We start from the raw sequence: 23,933 nt of genomic DNA on the forward strand, positions 1-23,933 counted from the left end.
TGAAGTAAAGAATCCTATTTTGTGAGTGAAGAACCAAGACTCAGAAAGATGAGATAAATAGCTCACAGCTACACAGTAAGTAGTGGGGAAAGGATTTACACCCAGTCTGAATGGCTCAAAGTCCCTGATCTTTCCACCACACCTTGCCTCCTCTGGTGTGTCTGTTTTGCCCAAAGTTCTCACTGAACTCAAAGTTTCTTGAGGACAGGGACTGCATCTTCACCATCTCTTGAAAATTCTCCAGCATCTGGCACAGAAAGTGTTGAACTTTCTGCATCTGGACCAGCCGCATTCCCCAGAGAGACAGATGGATGGTTGCCCACTCCACTATTCAGACCTTTTCGACCTTGCTTGGCAGTGGGTCCCGGTGTATAATGAGTACTGTGGGCAACATTACCCTTGAACCCCAGGGTGCCAAGTGACATTCAGAGCTCACAGGTGCAGTGGCAACCTGCTACCGTCAGCCTAACCTCTTGGAAATACCTGCATTCCCAGGCAAACTTGGGTCTCACATGGCTCTGTTTGCCTCTTTATTACACTGGTGTTTGTTTAGGAATGAAAGGAATACAGCAGCAGGAGGCACATGGCCTGCATTTTAATGAGGGCCGACCCTATGGAGTAAAGGGGGCATTGTAATGGATTTGAAGGGCCTGCGGACTTGCTGCATCACGTCAACTCCAGCCTAACAATGCTTTCCTCAACACTCCCCGGCTTGGTGTTCACAGCTGCACTTTGCACTTGCACGCACATTGTGGCTAACCCATAGTCCGAGATTAGACTGGGAGAATGAATGAATGATTTCCCTTCGTATTGTTCAAGTTGCTTCGTGAGAGTACATCACAGCTAAATGGAGACATTTTGAAAGTAGGTATAATTCCTTTTTGGTTAAGATTTAGGGAAAAGTAGACAGTTCTTAACAGTCAGGCAAACCTAGGTTCAAACTTCAGTTTGTCACTTCCCAGCTGGATGAGGGTGGAAACTAACTCACTGGACTTGACCACTCTTGTGAGCCTTCTTCAGTTCTCAGCTCCAAGAGCCTCGACCAGGCTGCCTGCTCCCTGGTCAGCTTGTCATTCCCTTTCCCCCCTCATCTTTTTGTCTTGTCATACTTAGCCTAACTCCTGGCATGTGTGCCTCTCCCACTGGACTGCAAACTCCACAAAATTAGCGAGTCTATGCCCCTTCCCTTTTTTTCTCCAGATCCTGGCAAGGTACCTGGTACACAGAGCCATTTGATTAACATTGGTTGAACAAATTAACAGAGGAAGAGGAAGGTGAAGAAAGAGGAAGGAAATTGTAACCAGAGTGTAGGGGATTCAGACAGAAGAGAAAAAGGGAGCAGGGAAGTGTCCCGCAGCTTCACTCTCAATGCAATGGTGGCAGGGTTGGCTGGGGCCTTCTCTTCTGTCCCTTCCTGGCCTGGCCTCCAAGGCGAGAGTTCTGAAGAATTCTCTAAATCCTCGAGGAGTGCTAAGCCTCAACCTTATAAAAATAATGCCAATTTCTTGTCCCTGTCCCCACATACCCAAAACCCTGTTGCTCATGTCCCCATACTGAAACCACTTCACTTGAGTAAAGAAGCCTCCAGGAGCCTCCGCCATGTCATTAGTTACTTTATGTTGACTAGCCATTCAAGGGTTTGTAAACAATGTGGAAAATTTTTCCAGACTATTCAAGCCTTCCACTCCCATCACTCTCAGGGAATAACTTTATCCCCTAATCTCCCCAAAGATCAAGGCTATTCTAATATGCTAAATACGTTCTACATGCAGATTTTATTCCTAGTGACTCCACAGACAAAATTTGCTTTGGAGGGTGAGAATACTGGTAAAAACTGGGTTGTTGTTGTTGTTGTTTTTAATTTCTTGTTTTTGCCGAAGGATCAAATTATAGATTGAGGTGTTTCTTGGGAAAATTGCTTGTCTTGTGTTATTTAGGAAGGTCATTCTCTGGCAGCCTGACTGCATTTTTAGTCCATTTGGAGCCACTGGGAGTGGATGTTAAGACTATAAATAATCAGGGGTAATAGTAATAAGGGGTTTAGGATCCAGCGAGCACTGGATGAACATCCTGTAACATCTCACAACACGCCTTCCCAAGGCAAAAGTGGCCAGCCAAGGACTAAAAGACATGCTCAGGCCAAAGACATCTGTCACAGAGAAGCTGGAAGAGCATCTTTCCTAGCTGTTATCCAACAACCAGGGGTCACCGCGCTCTGTAGGCTTCCTGGTTGAGGTGATCTGTCTACCAACCATGGCAGATGTTCCCAAATTTTCCAAATTCTTTTTTAACCCCTACTTTGAAATAATAGTTATTGAGGCAGCCCCAGTGGCCCAGCGGTTTGGCGCTGCCTTCAGCCCGGGGTGTGATCCTGGAGACCTGGGATCAAGTTCCACATCAGGCTCCTGCATGGAGCCTGCTTCTCCCTCTGCCTATGTCTCTGCCTCTCTCTCTCTCTCTCTCTCTCTCTCTCATGAATAAATAAAAATAAAAACTTTAAAAAAAAAGAAAAGAAATAATAGTTATTGGAAATAAAAGTAGCAAATGTCATGTGGACTGAATGTCATGTGCTCTTCTAATTTCTTCTTAGACATCATCTCATTTAACCTGAGTAACAATCATGCATATAGATACTATTATCATCTGTAATTTATGAATGGCAGAAATGGAGGTACAGAAAAATGAAGCAGTAGAGATGGGATTTAAACAGAGCCTGAGCGCTTAACCACAACCCATCCCGTCTGCCTTGTCTTTGAGACGAAAAGCATTTAATAAGAAATCACAAATCAGTTTCCCCATTGTTATGCCCATTTACAACAAATGTAATCTACAATCAGCCTTCAGATCAGCTGTAGAAAGAGTAGAGGTTTTGGAATTCAACAGACTTTGGGTCAAATTCTAAGAACTGTGAGACACCCCAGTCATTTGTGCATATGGCCCTGGCCTCCTAAGAGCTGTAAGACCTTGCCAGGTCATTTAACCTCTTCAGATCTTAACTTTTTTTTTTTCATTCTAAAAATGAGTATAACAGTCATTCCTTCAAAGGGTAGTTTTGGGCAGGTTCAGGCAAACTTTTCCTGTAAAAGTCCAGATCATAAATATTTTAGGTCTTGCAGGCCAATGCAATGATTCCTATCAAAACTACTCAACTTGCTATTACAGTGTGAAAGCATTCACAGACTTTACAGAAACAAAGGAGGTTAACTGTGTTCCGATAAAATTTTATTTACAAAATAGGCAGCAACCAGATTTGGCCTACAGGCTATAGTTTGCCAACTTTTGGTTTTGAAGATTACACGAGAGGATGTATGTGCTGTGCATGATCCTTAGAATACATGTCATCAAAAAAGATAGTATAATTATGGTTTCAGCATGAGATGACCAGTGCTTTCAAGTTGGGTCAAAAAAAAATCCCAACCAAAATCAAGTAAATTTAACATTGTCAGGAAATCTCTGAAGCCTCACTTGGTTAAATGTATAACTTTCACAGACTTTTTTGAAATATTGAAAATTACCAACACTCTACCCCTAATATTACTTTATAGGTTGGGCTCTCAGAGACAATAGTTTTTTAGTATTTTCAATATTTATGACATATTTAAACTAAAAAAGTATTCATTGACTATTTGAAAATGAAATCTGGGGAATCCTGGGGTTTTCTGTTGTTACTGCTGTTTGTTTTGTTTTGCTTGTCTGTTTTTTCCTAAATCTGACAACCTTACCTATGGACCTCTATGATCCCACAATTTCAAAGCCACTTTTTTTTTGTCACATAACAAGAATAACCCAACACAAGCAACATTTTGTTCCTTCAGGGAGGAAAAGAATTACATTCTTATGGAATTATCCCCAAGGTTCAAAACTAATAAGTCCCCTGGGTAGAAGCCACTGAAACACTATGAGACAACCAGTGCTCTGCACTCACAGATGCCAAGAACAAGCTTAGGTCACCCAAGGAAAAAAGTGCAATAATCTTGCATTTGTTCCTGCTGATTAAAGTCAAGCAGCTTCTGGAAACTGTGAGGCACCCCTCACATCACTCTGTTGAATTAATATCTGAGCAGTATTAATGATGGAAAAACCCAATTATATCCAACACGTCCAAAGTTTTGCCATTGGATTTGTCAGCAATCAAACTGTGTACTAAGAAAGCCCGGTTTGTCAGTAAACAAAGCTTCTGAGTGGAGAAGAAATATTCTGCACACATAAACATAGGCGTCTAAATTCCTGATAAATATTTGATAATGAAGACGTGGGAGGAGTAGGTGCCTCCAGGCATCAGATATCTTCCAACAAGTAGGATTATAAAATCTTTTCAGGGGATTTAGAAGACAAAAAAAAAAAAAAAAAGAAATGTGGCTCAGCATGTCACAACCCATGTCTTTTCAAAATTTAAAGACAAAAGATGATATTTGACATGTCCATGAAGGCGAAAAGCACTGTGTTTTAATTAATAGTACAGCATTTAGTATCAAAAGGTCTATTTTTGAGTTTCTACCACTTCCAACCTGTGCAGTCTTGAATCTCTCTGAACTTCCAATTCCTATCCCTAAAGCAGTTATAAGAATTATCATCTTTTCTCTTTGGTCAGGATCAAAGGAGATGATGGATATGGAAATGCTTTGCTAACTGGGACCAGCAATACACTATCATCTATCATTCCTGTAAATAACAGCAGGATCTCTGGTGACCAAAGAGCAAAATAATGTATTGAGTGTTACCAGCTGAAACCATGCCAGGGGAATTAAGTGTTCATGAAATCTGTATTAATTTAAGTCTGTAGTAAGCCATAACAAAGTATCACATACTGAATGGCTTAAGTAACAGAAATTTATTGACTCACAGTGCTGGAGGCTGGAAGCCCAAAATCAAGGTGTCGGCAGGGTTGGTTCCCTCTGAGAGCTGTGAGGGAAGGATCTTTCTAGGACTCTCTTCTCGGCTTTGTAGATAGCCATATTTTCCCCATGTTTCTTCCCATTCTCTTCCCTCTATATGTATCTCTGGGTCAAATTTCCCCTCTTTATAACTACACCAGTCCTATTGGATTAGGACTCACCCTGATAACCTCACTTTACTTATTACCTCTGTGAAGACTCTGTGATGGTTAGTTTTATGTGCCAATTTTATTGGACTAAGGGATGCCCCAATAGTTGGTAAAGCATTTCTGGGTATGTCTATGAGGGTGTTTCCGGAAGAGATTAGCATCTGAGCATTTGAGTCAGTTGAGTAAAGATCACCCTCACCAATGCATCATCCAATCCACTGAGCTCCTGAATGGAACAAAAAAGTGGAGGAAGGGCAAATTTGCTCTTTTTGCTTGAGCTGGGACATCCATCTTCTTCTGCCCTCACATATCTATGCTCCTGGTTCTCACACCTCTGAACTTAGACTGGGATTTACACCATCAGCCTCCCATGCTTTGGACTAAAACTAAAATACATTACCAGTTTTCTAAATTCTCCAGCTTGCAGACAACAAATCTTGGGACTTCTTGGCCTCCATAATCATGTGAGCCAATTCCTATAATAATTCTATATAGTTGATAGATAGATAGAGATATAGTTTATCTAGTTGATAGAAAGATAGAGATATAGTTTATCTCATATATATATATATAGTCTATTAATTCTGTCCTAATTTCCAAATAAAGTCACACTCTGTGGTACTCGGAGTTAGGGCTTCAACTAGGGGTCAAGGGAGAGAGATAATTTAACCCATAACAACATCTTTCATCTACCTTGTTAAAAAATCACCAAACTGATTCACGGTGTTTCCTAACCAAGGTCTGCTTCTCAAATGAAAATATTTCACTCTACAATGGAGACCTACCTGCTTGCTGAGTGTCTAAGTTGATAAATTATTTGCTTCAGAATAAAGATCTAAAGCCACGGCCACTCATATATCTTCTCTAGATAGTGAAACATTAGGCAGTGTCTTTCATTTTAGAGAATTATCTTTATCCTGTAACATACATCTCATCATTTTTCCTTTTATTTAGCTTGGGAATAAAAATTTGTTACACTGACAGAAGTGCTGAAGTTTTTAGACTTCAGACTCAATTCTTTAAGAAACATATCTATTGGCTATTTCTCACTTCTGCATCAAGCTTGCTGGTTATTGACACATTTCCAAATCAGATGCCTTCATTAAATTAAAAAAAGCTAGTAAGTATATACACACATATAAAAAATGTTATATATTGTACATCTATATAACATGGAATTGGAATGAAATTTTTAAAAGTAAAATTGGGGGTGCCTAGGAGGCTCCATTGGCTTAAGTTTGACTTGATTTTGGGTCAGGTCATGATCTCAGAGTTCTGAGATCAAGGCCTATGTCAGGCTCCATGCTCAGTGGAGAGTCTGCTGGATATTCTCTCTCTCCCTCTTCCCTGCCCCGCATGTGCTCCCTCACTCTCTCTCTTTTTCTCTTTCTCTCTAAAATCTTTTTTAAAAAGAAAAAAAAGTAAAGTAAAATTAGGCCTTTCTTTAATTCTTACTTTCATAGCAACTCAGTATCCTTATTTTAGTCATAAACTCTCCTGTCATTTTAGAAATTTAAAATATCCCATAAAGAACAGATGTATGGGTACATGGACATATGTCTTAGGGGATAATCATAACATTATTTGTACCATCAATAAAGTAGAAACAGTCTGATATCCACCAAGAGGAGTTAAACAAATCATGAGGCAGCAAAATGGAACATAATGCACCCATTGAAGATTATGTTTTTGAAAAATATATAATGTCATGAAGTAATACTCTTGGTATGTTAAGTGAAAAATAGGTTACAGAAAGATTTGCATGATTCTGATTTTAATGCTACATGCGCATAAAGGTATAGGTGGGTATTTACCCATGTGTTAATATACTTATTTCTAAATCCTGATATTGTAGACAATTTTTTGTTCCTCCTTGGTACTTTCTTTATATAACTTTTTCCAATAAAATGCATGCCTCACTTATTTCCTTCTGAAAGGCATTTACCTTAGACATAGCACTATTCATACCATAGGGTTACTGTCTGTTTCAAGATCTTATTGGACTTGGACTAGGAGTATTGGACTCCTAGGGGATAATAGAAGGAGACCAAATAAATATAAAAATAATTATGTATTCAACACTATCATGCAGCCTAAGATGTTAAAGGAGGCCTTAATGAAGGACTCAACATTTGATTTAGGTCAGGCCTTGATGAAAAAGTATATTCTCAAAAAGTATATTCTCAATGAGGTAAATAGGCTGGACAGAGGAGGGATGTTTCTGATATAAGAAAAGGCAAAAGTAAACAAACAAGCAGCAAAATGCTGACTCTTCCCTGAAAGTAACAAATATAGTTCAGTATGCGTAGTTCTTAGGCTTTCTAATAGGATGCCAGCAGACCAGGCAGGAATATTAAGTCAGGGGGACGAATCGTCAGAAATTTTATTGTTCAAATTAAGACCCTTTGACAGTGAATGTGGGAATTCTCAATAGGTACCGGGAGACAGCAGGCTTACATTAGGACTGGTCAGGGAAACCGGGACCTATGGCCGCTCTACAAAGGCCCAGATCACCCTGGCCCTTAAATGCCAAGCTGAGATTAGAACCTTACACACAGAATCCTGGAATCTTGGAGTTGGAAGGAAATGTGAGTGCCCATCCAGCCTGGCCACTTCTCTTCCTGCCTCTCCAACTTTTCCAAGAATAGTTACCAAGTGTTTTTGTTCAAATATCTCTATGACAAAATGCTCATTGCCTTGAAAGAGTTCTGTTAGAAAATTCCTCCTTGTACTGAGCTGAAATTTATCTCCCTGTTTCTCCCACCCATTTGGCCCAGCTCTGCCATCTCAGAGAAATGAGTGCAATGCCAATCTCACTTCTACATGAGAGTGAAGGATGTAAAGATAGACATCATAGTCCTCTCGATCTTCCGCTTGGTAGGCAGATGTCCTGCAGCCACCCTTCCCAACACATTCCTGCAGTTCACTATTTGCTTTATATCTCCTAGTTAGCTTTTGAATTGTTCCACTCTTGTCCTCTTCCCCTTACCATGGGGGTAGGGGCCACCATCCTCACTTGCTTACATTGCCACAACACCTCCCTCTCATTAACCATCCCTCCAATCCATTGTCCATTCTGCAGCTAGAATGATCTTTCCAAAACACAAAACTGATGGGGACCCTGCCCTCCTCATAGCCTTAATGATTCCCTGTTCTCCTAAGGATCAATTACAGCTCCACTACATGAAGGTCTAGCCCCTATCACCACTCAATCTCATCTCTCTCATTCCCTTATCCCCCTGCAACACCTATTTCAGTCCCTTGAAGGGACCTCTTGCTCTCTGCCTACTGAAGGTCCAACCTATGGTTGGAACTCACTTCACTTTACCACTTTGACCTTGAGAATCTTTGCCCAGCCTTTGGGTCTCACTTTAAACTTGATTTCCTCTAAAAAGGCTACCCTGGTCCTGCTAAATCTGGATTAAATATGCCTTGTAAGGTGGTTCCACAGAGACCTAAATTTCCCCTATTAAAGCAAGTTTAACATTGAATTTAAATTATCTGCTTATTCTTCTAGTACCTTTGGTATACTGTGAACTCCATGAAAGCAAGTCTGTCTCTTTTAGCCCCATTATCTTCAGCATCTGGTACAATGATTGGTATATAACATATGCTAATGTATTCATGGATTCATATGTATCAACCAGAACTAAATACAATTATTCTGATATAGTCTGCACAACACAGAGGAGAATGACTGTCACCTTTCATTTTCTCTATTCTATACCTTTTTAAATAAAACCTAACATTCTTTAAATTTTATTTAAATTCAATTTGCTAACATATAGTATAACACCCAGTGTTCATCACATCATGTGCCTTCCTTAGTGCCCATCACCCAGTTACCCCATCCCCCACCAACCTCCCCTTCTGCAATCTTTTGTTTGTTTCCCAGAGTTGAGTCCCTCATGGTTTGTCTTCCTCTCTAATTTTTTACCACTCAGTTTCCCCTCCTTCCCTTATGTCCTTTTCAGTATTTCTTATATTCCACATATGAGTGAAACCATATGCTAATTGTCTTTCTCTGATTGACTTACTTCATTCAGATAACACCCTCCTATTCCATAGACGTCCACGTAAATGGTAGGTATTTCATCCTTTCTGATGGCTGAGTAATATTCCATTGTGTGTGTATATGTATGTATATATATATATATATATATATATATATATATATACCACATCTTCTTTATCCATTCATCTGTCAAAGGACATCGTGGCTCCTTCCACAGTTTGGCTATTGTGGACATTGCTGCTATGAATATTGGAGTACAGGTGTCCTGTCGTTTCACTACATTTGTATCTTTTGAGGTAAATACCCAGTAGCCCAATTGCTGGGTCATAGTGTACCTCTATTTTTAACTTCTTGAGGAACTTCCACAGTTTTCCAGAGCAACTGCACCAGCTTGCATTCCCACCAACAGTGTAAGATGTAAAACCTAACATTTTAGAGAAAACTTCTCACTATTGATTTTATTGTCAGTTTAAACTCCTAAACCTCCACTATATGAAGCCATGGCTTTTATCTTAAACTTTCTCTCTCTGTCACTTCCTGCCCCCTGCCCCTCTAACCCTCCTCTCTTCCCCGCTCTCTCTTCCTCTTCCTCTCTCTACCTCTTACTCTTCCACCCCTTTCTTGCTCTTCTCTCTCTTGCACAGATACACCCAATGATTTGCAATTGACTGTTATGATCCATGCACAACACATTTTATATCTATTTCTGCATACTTCCCCACAACATAGAAAGCCAAAATAGACTACGACTGATTGATAGCTTTTGGACTCTTAACCCTTATGCTTTTTTCTAAGCAAATGTGATCAATGTGTTATGCCTTCGTAGATATCACTGATATTGAATAAAAGAGGGATAAGGACAGAGCCCACAGCATACCACTAAAGACATCCACCCATTAGTCCAATAGCCTTTAACAAATGCATTCAACCAGGTATTAATTTAGCTCACATGCATCCTTCTAATCCAGAAGAAGATTGTAAGATCTGGGCCCTTCCTGAAATCAAGGTTTTGAATTGGTTGATCATAATTAGGTATACCATATTCCAGGTGCTTTACTTTAGTTAAAATTCCTGACACCTATTATCCCTTTTCAATACCTAATACAACTATGACTCAGAAAGAAAGTCACACAACTAGCAAGTGCCGGAGCAGGAATGTGAGCCCACGTCCTGTGACTTCACATTCAATACCACACATTACACTGGGATTCTCTCAAAAGAGAAAATATGCTTAATTAGATGTATGCTGGCTCCTACTAATCACCACCTACCCTCCCAAATATCTGTGGAATGAATTAATCCTTTGACTAGAGACTTTTTTTTTTTTTTTTTTTTTTCACCTTTGACTAGAGATTCTTAACCTGAGTTCATGTCAACTGAAAGGAATCTAAGAGTGGACTTGTATGAACCTCCTAAAAGCTTACAGAAAGTGTCCTGTGCTGTATATTGTCCATTTTTGCTGAGAAGAGTAATGTTCATCCAAATCTCAAAAGAACCATGGCCCCAAACAAGAACAACTTGAGTTTCAATAGCTCTCTATAGAATTTAATCATCACTCAACCTCTGTCTAGAATTTTGGATGCACATATTTCTCTCTTTGGAAAACCAAAGCTGCATTTTCTCCTCTCTAGTCTCCCCAAGCCCCTACCACACTCAAGTCACCCTTAAAGATCTCATCCATTGGGCCCTTCTGAGGCCTTGCAGACTTCCTCTGGTTTCGGAAGATACCAGCTTGTATCTTTGGTAGCAGCCTATCAAAAGGCTCTCCTAGAAGCCCACCTATCTTGGCCTTCAGGACCTTCTTTCCATGGCAGGTTCCTGCTGAAAGGATTCCTTCACCTTCACAAAGCCAAAGCAAAACTGGTCTGGAACAAGGTTAGGATACATGCAGGTAGCAATCAGAGAAACTCATTAGTTGAGACGTGGATTGGAGAGAGAGCTAGTAGAACTGGAGACGTGGGGGATTATCTCAAATACTCAGAAAGTCTAAACCCTTCCTTTGTTAAAAAGGTGAAGACTATGCCTTTTCCTGATAATCATGGGTGAACTTCGCTCTTCACCCTTTACCATCCTGTATTTATAGATTGTATCTCTATCACCCTATTCAATGCCTGAACATAATAGTCACTGACAAGAACTTCACAAGAATTCACACTCATTCACTGAGCATCCCAGTTGGGGCCAGGTTATAGGCTCTCAGGATGCTAAGAAAAAGGGCTGATCCCTGCCCTAGAGCACTTTACGGGCCAGGAGGAGACAGACAAAAAAAAAAAAAAAAAAAATAGATGTGTGCAAGAAGGAATGGTAAATGCTCTAACAGAAGGAATAAAGTAAGCTCTGGAAGAATATGGGAGGGCCACCTAACCCATTCCGGAAGATGGGGAGCAGATGGTCTGGGTAGTTTCCAAGAGAAAGTAGCTCTCGGCTGAGTCTCTGAGGAAAAATATAGACACAGACCCAAGAGAAGGACAAGGAGGAAAGTCATGTTTCGTAAATAGTTTAATATGCCTAAATTTGCAAACAATGTGCATAAAATGTGGAGAGGAAGTGCAGGATAAGAGATGAGATTGCAGGGGAGGGTAAAAGGCAAGTCGTGGAGGACCTGTGCACACCAACTCAACAGGGAAAAATAGGACTGTACTGAAGACTTTTCCAAAAAGATCTGTATGATGATATTTGCATTTTAGAGAGATCATTGGACATGGTACAGTGACCAGATAGAGGGTGTGGGATGGGTAGTCCTGGCCTACCAGTGGGAAATTTTGACTACAATGGAATTTGGGGTGTTACAGGTTTTGACTAAAACAGTGGCAAGTCAGATGGAGAGGCAGGGATGTATGTGAATTGTATGAAGTGGGTAAAAGAGAGACTCGGTGCAGGTAGAGACCTGGTGACCCACCAGGTGTGAATGAAAGAGAGGAAGCCACTTAGGATGAGTCTGCTGTGTCTGGCTTGGATGGTGGGCATGCCATTTGAGTAGCAGCGAATGGAAGAGGAGGACCGGGCCTAGGAGAAGGAGGGAGAAGACAAATTTTGTTTTGAACATGATGGTTTTAAGGTGCTCCCCGGGACATCAAAGTGGAGATGTCCCTTACAAAAGGTTGGTATTTAGGAGAAAGACCAGGATAAGCCATAGAGTTGCATGTGATGGTGGCAGCCATGGGAGTGGATGACATTTCCTTGGAAATGGGACGAAAAGGAAAGAGGATCAAGGAACGGAGGGATGTGCCCACACTGCTGCTGAAAAGGGAAGACCTTTAGAGGCATGAAATGGGCACCAAGGATGCCAGAGGGAGTCCAGGAGAGAGTCATGAGATAGAGAGCGGGTGGGAGAGGGGACCACCAACGTGCTGGAACTGAGGCAGAGAAGCCAGGAGAAAGCTGAACTCGCTCTACGGTTCAGAGAGGTGTTTGGGGGCCCTGACCAAGCTTTGGCTTTCGGAAGCGCAGGGTAGCTGCCAGCTGAAGGGGTGGGACGCGGTACCTGGGTAGCGAGGGAGTGCAGACCGCCGGCGACACCCACCTCTTTCCAGAAGTTTGGTGGGGGAAGAGCAGAAGCGCAATTAACATCTAATGAACTCAAGTGCGGAGCGCCTCGTCTCTCCTCTGTGGAGCCGAGGGTGCGATAAACACACACACACGGATACCACCACCGGCTTCTCTCTCCGTCCCGCTGAGCGCTAGAAAGGCTTTTGTTTTCATTCCCTTTATCAGTGAGAAATGGCTCTGGGCTTAACCTGTTAAAATGAAACCAGAGCGTGGCAGCGCGGCAATGGAAACCCTTTGACCCACCGCCTGCCCCTTCCGATCCTCCCCACCTGCTCTGCTTGCCCTGGGACATTTCCAAGTCCGGATCCAAAGCACCCCCTGCTCCGCTGAGACCCCAGGCTCCCTCGAACCCTCATCCAAAATTAGCCAGATCCGTTTGAAAGACTTGTTCAAATAGTGCAGTACAAAGGGCCCAAGGACTGGCTGCCCCGGCTGCGTGCACGCCAATCAAATCTTTCCCTAGTGGAGCCCGGGAGGGGCCCCGGCCCTCTGCGGCACGGCAGTAGGATCCCAGAGAACGTGACTGACACCGAGGGCTTCGAAAATCCCCATCCTTCCTGCAAAGCCCTTGGGCAGCAGGTAATAAGCACCCCGCGGAGCCTGTGGCGCGGCCCTGGAGGAGACCAGTCGCAGCCCCCTGGGCCTGGCTGTGCCCAGCGCGGGGCGGAGCAGGGGTGGGGGTGGGTGGGGGTGGGTGGGTGCGGCGCCGGGTAGGGCTCCCACTTGGCACGGGTTCGAGCCTTGGGTGAACCGAGATCCGTCCGCGCTCCCTCCCCGCGCGTTCCCCCGGCTCGTTTTGCAGAAACGAGAGACGCAGTGTTCACAAACCCAAACATTCCCTGGCAAGGAGACCTCGCAACGAGCTAAGCTCTGCAGCCTGCGCGCCTGGAAATCGCTCCAGCCGAGTGCACGGGAACGCAGCCCAACGGGGACCTCTTTCCGGCAGCTCCGGATCGGGCTCGGGAGCCCCAGGACGGCGGCGGGGGAGGGAGAGGCGCCTACCGTACCCGATCGGCGCGGCGGGTCATGCTGCGGGCGTCTGGGCGCTGCGGGCGCGGCCTCTGCGGCGGGGCCGGCAGACCTGTGAGCTCTGCCCCGGGACGGCCGCCCCGGGCTGCTCTTGTTTGCACTGGGCCGTTTGCTTTTGGGATTTCTCCAATGCAGATGTAGTCAGGGGGCCGCTGTCCCGGGGGACAATGATTCCATTGGAAGCTGGCCTTTGACAAGACTCACACATGACCTTTGACTAAAATGGCTTTGGGGAAGGAAAAGTGTCCGCGGGCTGAAGACGGGGGGCACCCGGGGCAGCCGTCCGCACTCCCACCCCCAGCCGTGCCAAGTTAATTTTTCATCCCGTAACCTTTCAAGGAGAGTCTCCACGAGGTTTGATTTGCGATTCTCCTTCCTTCCTTCCTTCCTTCCTTCCTTCCTTCCTTCCTTCCTTCCTTCCTTCCTTCCTTCCTTCCTTCCCTCCGCCTCCCTCCCTGCCCTAGGAGTCCTCCCCTGCTTCTTCCAAAAGGGTTTTGCTGCGCGAGTTTTCCCGCTGCGCTGCTGCTGCTGCTGCTGCTGGGCAGCGTCTACGGTGGAAGTTGCTCTGACTTTCCCGGGAATATCACCACCATGTTCCCCCCTCCTGGAGGGCAGGCGACCGCGCACAGGGCGCTTTTCACAACCGTGCTGTCATCTGGCCTCTCAGACAATGCAGGGGAGGCTCCCCTGTTCCTGCCATTTTTACCCCGAAAGAAAGAGAAGCTCCAGGGAAAGAGGGTATTGGCCCCATCACCCAACCAGAAAGTGAAACCCAGGTCCTCCAAATTGGCATACTGTCCACTTGCACAAAGCACGCACCTCCCTGCTGGGTGGCCCACAACTCGAAGTCGATTACAACACAGAAACACGCTGCCACGCGTAATTACAACATACAGTATGAAGTAGCAGTGGCTACAGCTATTTTAATTTTTCAATTACGAAAGTGTTAGGTATTGTTCTAATAGAATAGCTGTTTTGGTTTGTGATACCCACAGAAGTCTCAAATTTATTGAGTACTTTTTAAACATTGACTATATTTTTCCTTTAGAGCGGCTGCTAAAAGGAGGCTACGGGAAGCAGCCTGGCCACTTCGAGGTATGGGTGCAAACTCCAGGGTGTCCTTAGGGTGCTACAAGAGTCCATCACTAGTGATGATCAGAGCTTGTCCCCCCCCCCTTTTCCGGGTCCTTCCAGATGATGAAAGGGGATGAGGGTGTGGGATTTGGAGGAAAGCCCTGGACAAGGAATCAGTATCCCACAATTTTTTTGTGTGCGGAGAAGAGCTATGATGGTCTACAGAGAGGCCCTGGAGCCACCTGGTGTGTCAGGTGGTATTGTCTGCATTTTTTTCTCAGCTTAGGAAAGGGGGAAGGGGGGTGATACTCACACTCATTTTGGAAGGACGGTAAGAAGTCAGCCAGGAGGAGAAGAGGGGGAAGGTCCTCACTTGAGCCAGACACCACCACCTACAAAAGCTGTCCCAGTGCTTCAGGCAACTGAAAATAATACCTGCAGGCAGACGCACCGGGTGTGGGAGGCCGAGTCTTGAGAGGAGGGTGTGGGTTTGGACTCTGCCCAGCCTCCTGTATCACTCTGCGGAGTCTGGACCTCATCCTGCAGTGCCAAATGAATGGGTTAATACAGCCAGCCTGCGTTATCAGCTTATCTGGAAAGGATGCAGGAGTCATATATTGTTCTACAAGAAAAAAAATATGTATCAACCTAACTTGGAAGTTATAGGCATTAGCCTCATCGGACACCTGCTGTTTCTTCTTCCTGGCTACGAAAACAGGAGCAATCTATTTAACCTCACTGTGCCTCAGTGTTCTCATCAGTAAAATGGGGGTTATGCTTTCTGCTATAAGGATGAAGTGAAATTATGTAGGTAAAACTCTCCACTTTTCTTCCAATATACAGTAGCACTCGATGAATGTAGCTCTTGCTATATTTTGTAGTACTTTGATGTGCACAGAGCCTACCATGGAGAAAATAAGGGGAAAACAAGGAGCTCTGTCCCTTCCTGTTCCCTCATTCCCTTCTGGCCACCACATTTTGGGCCTTTGACTCATGAAGGTTTGTCCTTTGTACCCTCCCCTGGTTATCTTTCAGCTCTTCGACATGACTTCCTTAATGGCCCAGTCTAGACTCTGATATCAGTTTCAATCTTTCTCTCCCTCTGAACCCTAAGTGTGTTCATTTCCTTGTCCGGAACCACTGTCGTACCCATCTATCTGCAAACCCCTGAGATGTAGTTGTCCGCTAGCGCCACACGTCACCACACAGCCATGTCCACTGGTACCGCCATTGAGGTGTGGTCTGCAGCCTCGGCTGGGCGCCCACACCCACACTTGGGATCTTTCCAAATGTCCCTGATCATCCCACCTCTCCAGTAACACAGAGTCACTCTTCCCACCTCCTCAGAACTCTGAACTCACTCCCACCTGGCTCCCTCTGAGCAAACAACCTCCCCCTGCCCCCCAAAAGTGCTGTCTCCCCCAATACTTCCTGTCTCTGAACTAGAAAATGTATTTCCTGCCCCAGCTCCTTCCCTCCCACCTCAGAGGTGCCCCTCCTTCTGTGTACTTTGGAATCCCCCTCTTCCCATTTCCTCTGGAACATTCTTTGATCAACCATCACCCTATCTTTCAGTTTCTTCTCTACTGATTTCATTAGTTCATGCATTCAGTAAACATTTATAAAACAACGATTACATGCAGTCAGCACCTTTGAATACTGGGCATAAATGGATAAATAAAACACCATAACCTATAAACACATTCAAGTCTCTTCCATACAATGAACTCTTTTTTTTCCTAATGTGGTTTGAATACGTGCCTGTTCCTTATAACAACAACCACAATGAACACACACACACAAACACACACATCCACTGCCTGGAACATACTTCTCATGAATCTTGTAAGGTCATTTTTTTTCCTTTAGAACCCAGCTTAAGGTCACCTCAAAGAAATCATCCTTGACCAATCTAAGGAACCAGCCTCTCCCTCATTGCTGTTAATCTTTATTTACTTCTTTTCGTTTATTTCACACTGTAATGAGGGTCTCCTCTATTTGCCTTTTTTCTGTTTGTCCCACTAGTCTGAACCTTTATGAGATCTGGGACTCTTATTCACTGCTGTATTCCCAGTCACCAAGGTGTACCTATTAGGCCCTCAGAAATCATTTGTTGACTGTAAACTCCTAAGCGCCATGACCAACTTTGCTGTAATCTTTTTTTTTTTCATCTCCATTATACAGCCTACTGGTTTCTGATGCTGACTGCAAATAGAATTCAGCTTTGAAAAATTCTGATGCCCAAAGCACCCTAAGACCAGTCAGTCTTGGGCTGTGACCTCTCAATTTTTGTAAGCTTTCCAGGCAATTCTAAAAGCCCACCTTAAGACCACTGACCTAACCTCTGTCTTACACATAGGAGATACTCAATAAAGAAATGAATGGATGAATGAATGATTCAAGGAATGGAGTCACACATAGCTCCCTTGTCTTACAATCCTCTTCTCTTGGGTCTTTCCACACAATGGTCTATTATCTAGGCATACAAACCACCACACACTCACCTGTGCTGTCATTTCTCCAAGCTTTCACATGCTGCTGTTTCTTTCACATACTGCTATTTCTACCTAGGACACCCATACACCGTCTTGGCTACCTGCTGCTGGTCTTTCTGGTAAGGTTTGAGCTTAGGCTTAATACCACCTCCTCTCCCAGGTCATCCCAAGGTCCTCGCAGAGCTCTGGGCCTCTTCTCTCCTTGCATGTATCCTATGAGAGAAGGCATACTGCTGCCTGTGGTTGTGTTAGGACTCTTCTTGTAGGAGGTTGGGAAGCTGGGGAGACGCCTTGTCTCCTTGTCTCCTCAATGGCCTAGGTCAGACTCTAGCTTTGCCATGCATTAGCTGTAACTCTTCATTCTCTATCTCCTTATCTCTAAAAAGAGAATAAAAAAAAAAACCCCAATTCTTGTCTTAAAAGCACCACATCATAGTATTGTCCTAAGAATGAATGAGGGGATGCATATTAAGTGTATATCAAGTCACTGCACTTGAGACATTATCACTGCCTGGTAAATATTCATGCTATTGTAGCTCTTGAGGTTTGGCCATAGCTGTTTATATATTGTTCTTCTAAGCAAAATTGCATGTGGAGAGAGGGTTCTGGTGCTTTAAAAAATAATGCAAGCTACTATTTTAGGAAAATGTCATACACCACGCACATACCCACTGCCAGATGGTCATCTGTGTGGTGCTTGATGAGAGTAGGGGACAATGGCCAAAGTTTAGCTTCAGATGAAGAGGAATTATTAGTGGAAAGTGGGGGAGATAGTGGGTTAGGTCCATTCCTGGCATAAGAAGCTAACAGAAATAACCTCGTTCTTCCCACCAAATGTTTGTTTCACTAGCAAGGGGGGGGGGGGGTCATAGGCATAAGGGGGGTCCATTCCTGGCATAAGAAGCTAACAGAAATAATCTCATTCTTCCCACCAAATGTTAGTTTCACTAGCAAGTGGGGGGTCATAGGCTCCATGGGCCTGAGGGACCAAACTCTGCAGCCACTTATTTCTTTTCCTTCTACCGTTTTTACATACAGACCTGCTTGTGGCACCTTCTGCCAGGCCCTCCTATGGTGTCTCTTCAGGACATCTCAAATCAGCACTTGATGGCTGACCCTTGGTAGCCAATCTCGTGATCAGACACAATCATCAGTAGCAAGTAGCGACAACCTGTACCATTTTCCTACCAACTGGTCTCACACTTATCCTTCCAGCTCGAGGGCAGTTGTCCTTTTGTGTGAAGCATCAAGTGTCTTGGTAGACCCTTATCTGACTTTCACTGCTCTGAATGGTCTTTCCTGCACATCTGGCCAGCCTCTGTTCAGATTCTACACAACTGTCTCTCTTTCTTTCCTTCCTCCCCTCTGTGATCTCACAGTCCCCTGTGATTCCTGTGGGATAGGGGTCAGATAGTGTCTGGTTATCACCTGTGTAGATGACCATGAACAACGAAAACACAAGGATATTTTTTTATTTATCTTTGTGTGTCCCATTCACAGCCCTGGGCCAAGCACACACTGGACATTCCTCTAATTTTAAAGATATATATTGAGAGCCTACTGGGTACTGATACTTCAAAATGCAAACACTAATAGAAGCATGGGATTTTAACTCTGAAAGGAATTTTAAGACAAGGAAATGAGGCCTGGAAAAGGTCATGTCTTATCAAGTGTCCTGGTGCCTAAGTAGGAAAACCATTGGGGATAGAATTCAAATTGCCTGATACCTTGCTCTTTTATGATAGTTCCCCACCACTTTGGTTACAATAACAGATTTTTAATGTGTTTAGAAAACTAGAGAAAATATAAATGATAATTTTGTTCATGTAATGGTTTTTTTTTAACTCAAGGACTATCCCTCCAAGCACCCCTGGTTGGTGACTGAGGATGTCAACATAGACCAACCAAAATCTGCAATAGAGCTAATGCCACTACTGCCTGAGTCTCTGTACTTCTCACACCCCCGCCCTGCTGGCTCACATCTCACCCACGCCAGGCCAACCAAGGGCCTGTAAAAATTTAACTTGATGTGATTGCACAACCGTGAAAGCCCAAGTTGCTTTTTGAGGTAATGAATGAGATTCTTTAATTGCCTCGTGAAAATGTTTCCAGTGGGAGGAAATACAGAACAAGTTGTCACAAACATAAATGTCCCTGTCAGGCTCTGGCAAAGTTATTATACTATTAAAATATGTAGGGGGCACTGATTTGGGGCCAGCTTGGGAGACAAACAGAATCTTGTTCTATTTCTCTTCCTACCCCTTTGTTGAACTTTTATTATCGAGAATCCTTTTGGAGGTGATGGATAGGTTTATTACTTTCACTGGTGTGTGCATATACCCAAACTCACTGAAACACATACATTAGATATGCACAGGTGTTTTATATAAGTTATAAACTGATATAAACTCAATGGAGTTTTTTTAAAGAACCTTTCTAATAATCATCACCACATCTACTTCTAACTTCAGCTCTATAATCCCACAATACTAGCATCTCAAAATTCCCCTCTCTCTTCCTTTGGGCCCTTCGCCTATGTTTTCCTCCACTTGAACTTCTATTCATTCTTCTTTTAATCTAGATAAGTCACATTTTCTTTCTGGTTTCCACTTAAACATCACTTTCCTTGACCCTCCTTGGACTTTGTTAGGTGCTCCTATTATGTGTTATCAAAACATCATGTGTTTTTTCATTACAGAGCACTCATTCTACGGTCTTATAATTGCCTATTTATCTGCCTTTCCTTGAGAGCAGAGACTGTATCATAGTATTCTATAATCACCTTGTCTAGGTAATCAATAGTTATCTGTTGATCAAAGAAGTGAATGAATAAATGGATGGATGCATAAATATGTTTTTAAAAAAACAAAAAAACCTTGAACTCATGTTCCCAATGAACATCACATTTTGACTAGAAGAGTCCAAAACTTTAATACTTACTGTTCTGTATTTATCTTAAACCTATATATTTTTTCTGCCTTCATAGAATTCACTTAAAAGGGTGGATGTCTAGGAATTCATGAATTCACTTCATGATGTGATCAGTTTAAGTTATGGACTTTCATATGAAATGAAGGTAGAAACCATCTCTGTATACCCACTTTCCCACATGCCTTATCCAGAGTACGTACTCAAACTGTTTCTTGAATTGAAGGTGCAATACATCCTACTTACAGAATTCTCAATTTCTAACTTCAACTGTGTGTTTTGTCAAATTCTAAGCACAGACCCATCTAACTGTACTGCTCTATATTAACATAATATAACATTTATCCATATGACAAGCTAAGAAATTTCAACCCCCTGGAAAGTATGACTAAGAGATTTTACTGCAATAATAATTTTCACTAAGTGGTGGAAGGAGTCAGGAAAGGGGATATTATAGCAACCACAAATAGGTCCAGGGCTACACTTGGCTTGCAATTTCACTACAAATTTCAGAGAAGCCATAAAAGATTCAAGTGAAATCTGGTTGGTTGATTAGAAACATGTGAAGGAACCCCAAACAGGCACGTGTTTCACATTTCCTACTCTGAAGTTGGCCAAGTATTAATCATCGTCCTCCCTGTGTTATTCCAGAAAACAGAATCACTCCAGCTGGCCTTTTGGAAGGACAGGACCTGGGTCAGGAGAACATCCACAAATCTGGGACTTTCACAGAGAAAAAATTAGAAATTAATGCCATTCTGAACTTTTCTCATCTTCTGCAGCCCTGTTCCTTTGGTTACCCTCCACAACCCGGCCCTCAGCCCAGTCCATGTTCACCTCCATATTACCAAAGAAGGGAGACTTTGAGATATAGCCTCTCAATGAGGACACTGTTGCTTCATCCTGAATCCCCCTTCCTCTCCAGAAACAGATTTCCGAATGGAACAGGCACAGACTTTGGAGCCAGTAAGTCACAAATTTGAAACAAAACTCCACCATTTACTTTAGGTGATTTACTTAACCTCTTTGATCCTCAGATTTCCTCATTTACAAAACAAGGCTAATAATACCTACTTTGAAGGATGAAGACCAAATGAGGTAATTTATGTAAAACACTTACAGGTGTGTGATATTAGCAAACATGTATTTGGAGCCTTCTTGCCCCTTCCTTCTCTATGATGACCTGCCCAAGCATATGTGAAGCCCAAACTGTCCTTGAACACAGACTCCACTCATGGAAGCCTCAAAGGAATGGTTCCAATTTACACAGCAACTGGAGACCTCATCCAGGTGCTCTGTAGAAGACTCAATTTCATCTAGTCCTCCTGGGACTCACAACGCTGGTGAGATGACAGCAGATCTGGCCTCCCATAGATGAAAGTGCTATGAGAGCAAGTAGGACAAGCAAGCTCATTTTGGGTCTGAACAGTCAGGTCAGACCTCAGAGATTAGGCATCATTTGAACTGGGCTTTAATGGAAAAGTAACATTTCCTAGGATAAAATCAGAGATATTTAATACACAAGCCGTAAATGAATAAAGACATTGAGGTCATGATGCACTCAAGAAACAATAACTGGTTAGGTATGGCTAGAGGAGAGGCAAAGGAAAGAGGCTGGGAGATGAGAAGGGCAAGGTCAACTGGGTTTGTTTGGTAAGTGTTTACATGGTGAATGGAGCTTCTGGACTTAAGCCAATAAATAATGTGGGCACATTAAAGAGATATGAAAACTTCTCTTTTGCCTCTTATTATATTTTGTTTTTAGCATTTTTCTATTCTCACTATGAAAACCAAACATACATTTAAAAGTGTTCAAACAGCACAAAAGGATATAATAAAAAATGAATCTGTTTTATCCCACACTACTGCATTTACTCCTTAGCATTAAATCTGTATTCTCTCTCCTTCCATACAAAAACATATAAATACCTTCTCTTTCAGTATAAATACTCTCATAAATTTGCCTGTGAGTGAATACTTAATACACTGCATTGTATGTGCTTCTTTCCTGTTTTGCAATGTATTGTGAAGAATTTTAGGATTCAGCATATGCAATTTCATATCGTTATTTTTTAAAGATTTATTTATTTATTCAGAGAGTGAGCACAAGCAGGGGAGGGGGAGGGGAAGAGGAAGGGGGAGAGAATCTTAAACAGACTCTGTGCTGAGCATGGAACCCGAAGACAGGGTTGACCTTGAGATCACGACCCAAGCCAAAATCAATGTTCAACCAACTGAGCCACCCAGACACCCCTCACCTCATTTTTTTAAATAGCAGTATGGTATGCCACACTTTAGATTGTTGCATATATTTTATTTTATTTAACTAATTCCTAGCTGGTAGATATTTAAACTGGTCCCAATTGTTCATTATTACAAACAAGGCTGCAATCCATCCTCATATCTTTGGAAATAGGTGACAATATTCCTGTAGGGGGAAAAAAAACACTAAAAGCAGAATTACTGGATCAAAAGGTATGTGCTTTTAAAATCTGAGAGCTATTTTCTTTTTTTTTTTTTTTTTTTTGAGAGCTATTTTCAACTTATCCATTAGAAAAAGTACTTATTTATACTCCTATCACCAGAGTACAACTGTATCTGTTTCCACATATCCTTGACATTACTCTGTTATCAGAGTTTTAAATCTTGGCCACTCGAGTAAGTTAACCTTTTTTAATTTCCTGTTTTGACTTGTAATTCTTTCACTGAGTGAAGATGAGCAACTGCTCACATGTTCATAAACCATTTGTACTTCTTTCTCTGGGAATGAATTTTTATTTTCCTTGCCAATTCTTCTATTAGTTTGTGGTCTTCTCCTTGCTGATTTATAAGAGCTCTTTATATATTAGGAAAATAGGCAAATTGAACACAATTTTGTTTATGGCTTCTGGGCTCTATCCAGTTCTTAGAAATGTCTCTCCAACTCCAATATTATTTTTAAATCCACCCATGTTTTCTTTCATACTTTTATGACTTCCGCTTTATGTTTACAATTCTGATCAATAAGGAGTTCATTTTGCTACAAGGTAACAGATACGGATTTCATTTTGTTATTCATTCTTTGCATCTTTCTTTTCAAAGATGATTTTGCCCCCGTTTAAATGTATTGACAATAGCCACGCTTGTTCCTAGTTCCTTTCTCTGAATTATTTTTTCTATTTTTAATGCTTCCTCTGATTTCTAACTTTTACTCCATGGTCTATTTTTATCTCCTTTGATATATCTGCTTTTTTTTTTCTTTTTCTTTCTGAAGAACTGTGTGACAGAAGAGCAAGGTGGTCCACCTGGCACACATATGAAGCCTCACATGTGAAAAGTGTTTTGTGTGTACACGTCTGCTTATATATGTGTGTGTAAATGTTTTGTGTGTAAATATCTGATAAGATTGCCACCTACCATCTCTCCTGTACCCTCTCCTTTGAGAATTCTTGTAAAGATGGCACATGTGCAGAATTCTCTCTTGGCTCTGCTTCTCATGACACTTCTCAAGGCAGAACAGGGACCTGGACACTTTCCTTGGCTACCCACGACCCTACACAATGCTGTTCCAGGCACAACTGGCTCTTCAACAATCTGCTGCCTCTTTTTGGAGATCACAATGGAAAAGTGGATTTACTCTAAGTGTCTTCCCTCAGTTCAATCCAAATGTTACTGTGTTCAGCAATTATTTTTTAGAGCTTGGGGTTGTAAGTATTTTCTAACTTATTTGAAGACTAAAACCTTCTTTTCTGTTTTTTCAGCTGGTTTTAAAAGACAGAGTTGGGGTAGAAACAGCTCTACTGCCCCGTTTTAGCCAGAA

At 42.5% G+C, this 23,933-nt stretch overlaps 1 protein-coding gene and 1 long non-coding RNA gene across 10 annotated transcripts in view; one reads left to right on the forward strand and one right to left on the reverse strand.

The window, feature by feature from the left end:
• Positions 1–15,045, reverse strand: part of ENPP2 (ectonucleotide pyrophosphatase/phosphodiesterase 2) — a 111,473-nt gene extending 96,428 nt beyond the window's left edge. For 4 of the 8 annotated variants that reach the window (XM_077847059.1, XM_077847056.1, XM_077847058.1 and 1 more), the window contains exons 1-2: positions 12,878–12,915; positions 12,583–12,796 (exon numbers count right to left, since the gene is read on the reverse strand). In XM_077847059.1, coding sequence (XP_077703185.1) covers positions 12,583–12,796; positions 12,878–12,900 — 237 coding nt within the window. In that variant the 5' untranslated portion in view covers positions 12,901–12,915. Of the gene's footprint in view, positions 1–12,582; positions 12,797–12,877; positions 12,980–13,436; positions 13,460–13,615; positions 13,767–15,024 lie in introns of those variants that run through there. The other 4 variants (XM_077847057.1, XM_077847064.1, XM_077847063.1 and 1 more) reach the window with 4 other exon arrangements.
• On the forward strand, positions 13,019–21,868 carry LOC144283232 (uncharacterized). Of its 2 annotated transcripts, XR_013351666.1 has the most exons (3): positions 13,019–13,187; positions 19,057–19,274; positions 20,786–21,868. It is a non-coding gene; the product is annotated as an uncharacterized LOC144283232 (long non-coding RNA). The 2 variants fall into 2 exon arrangements; XR_013351665.1 differs by lacking the exons at positions 19,057–19,274; positions 20,786–21,868 and adding an exon at positions 13,411–15,449.
• The last annotated feature ends 2,065 nt before the right edge of the window (positions 21,869–23,933 follow it).

This window comes from Canis aureus, chromosome 14 (genome assembly GCF_053574225.1).
Source record: "Canis aureus isolate CA01 chromosome 14, VMU_Caureus_v.1.0, whole genome shotgun sequence".
Classification (NCBI taxonomy): domain Eukaryota; kingdom Metazoa; phylum Chordata; class Mammalia; order Carnivora; family Canidae; genus Canis; species Canis aureus.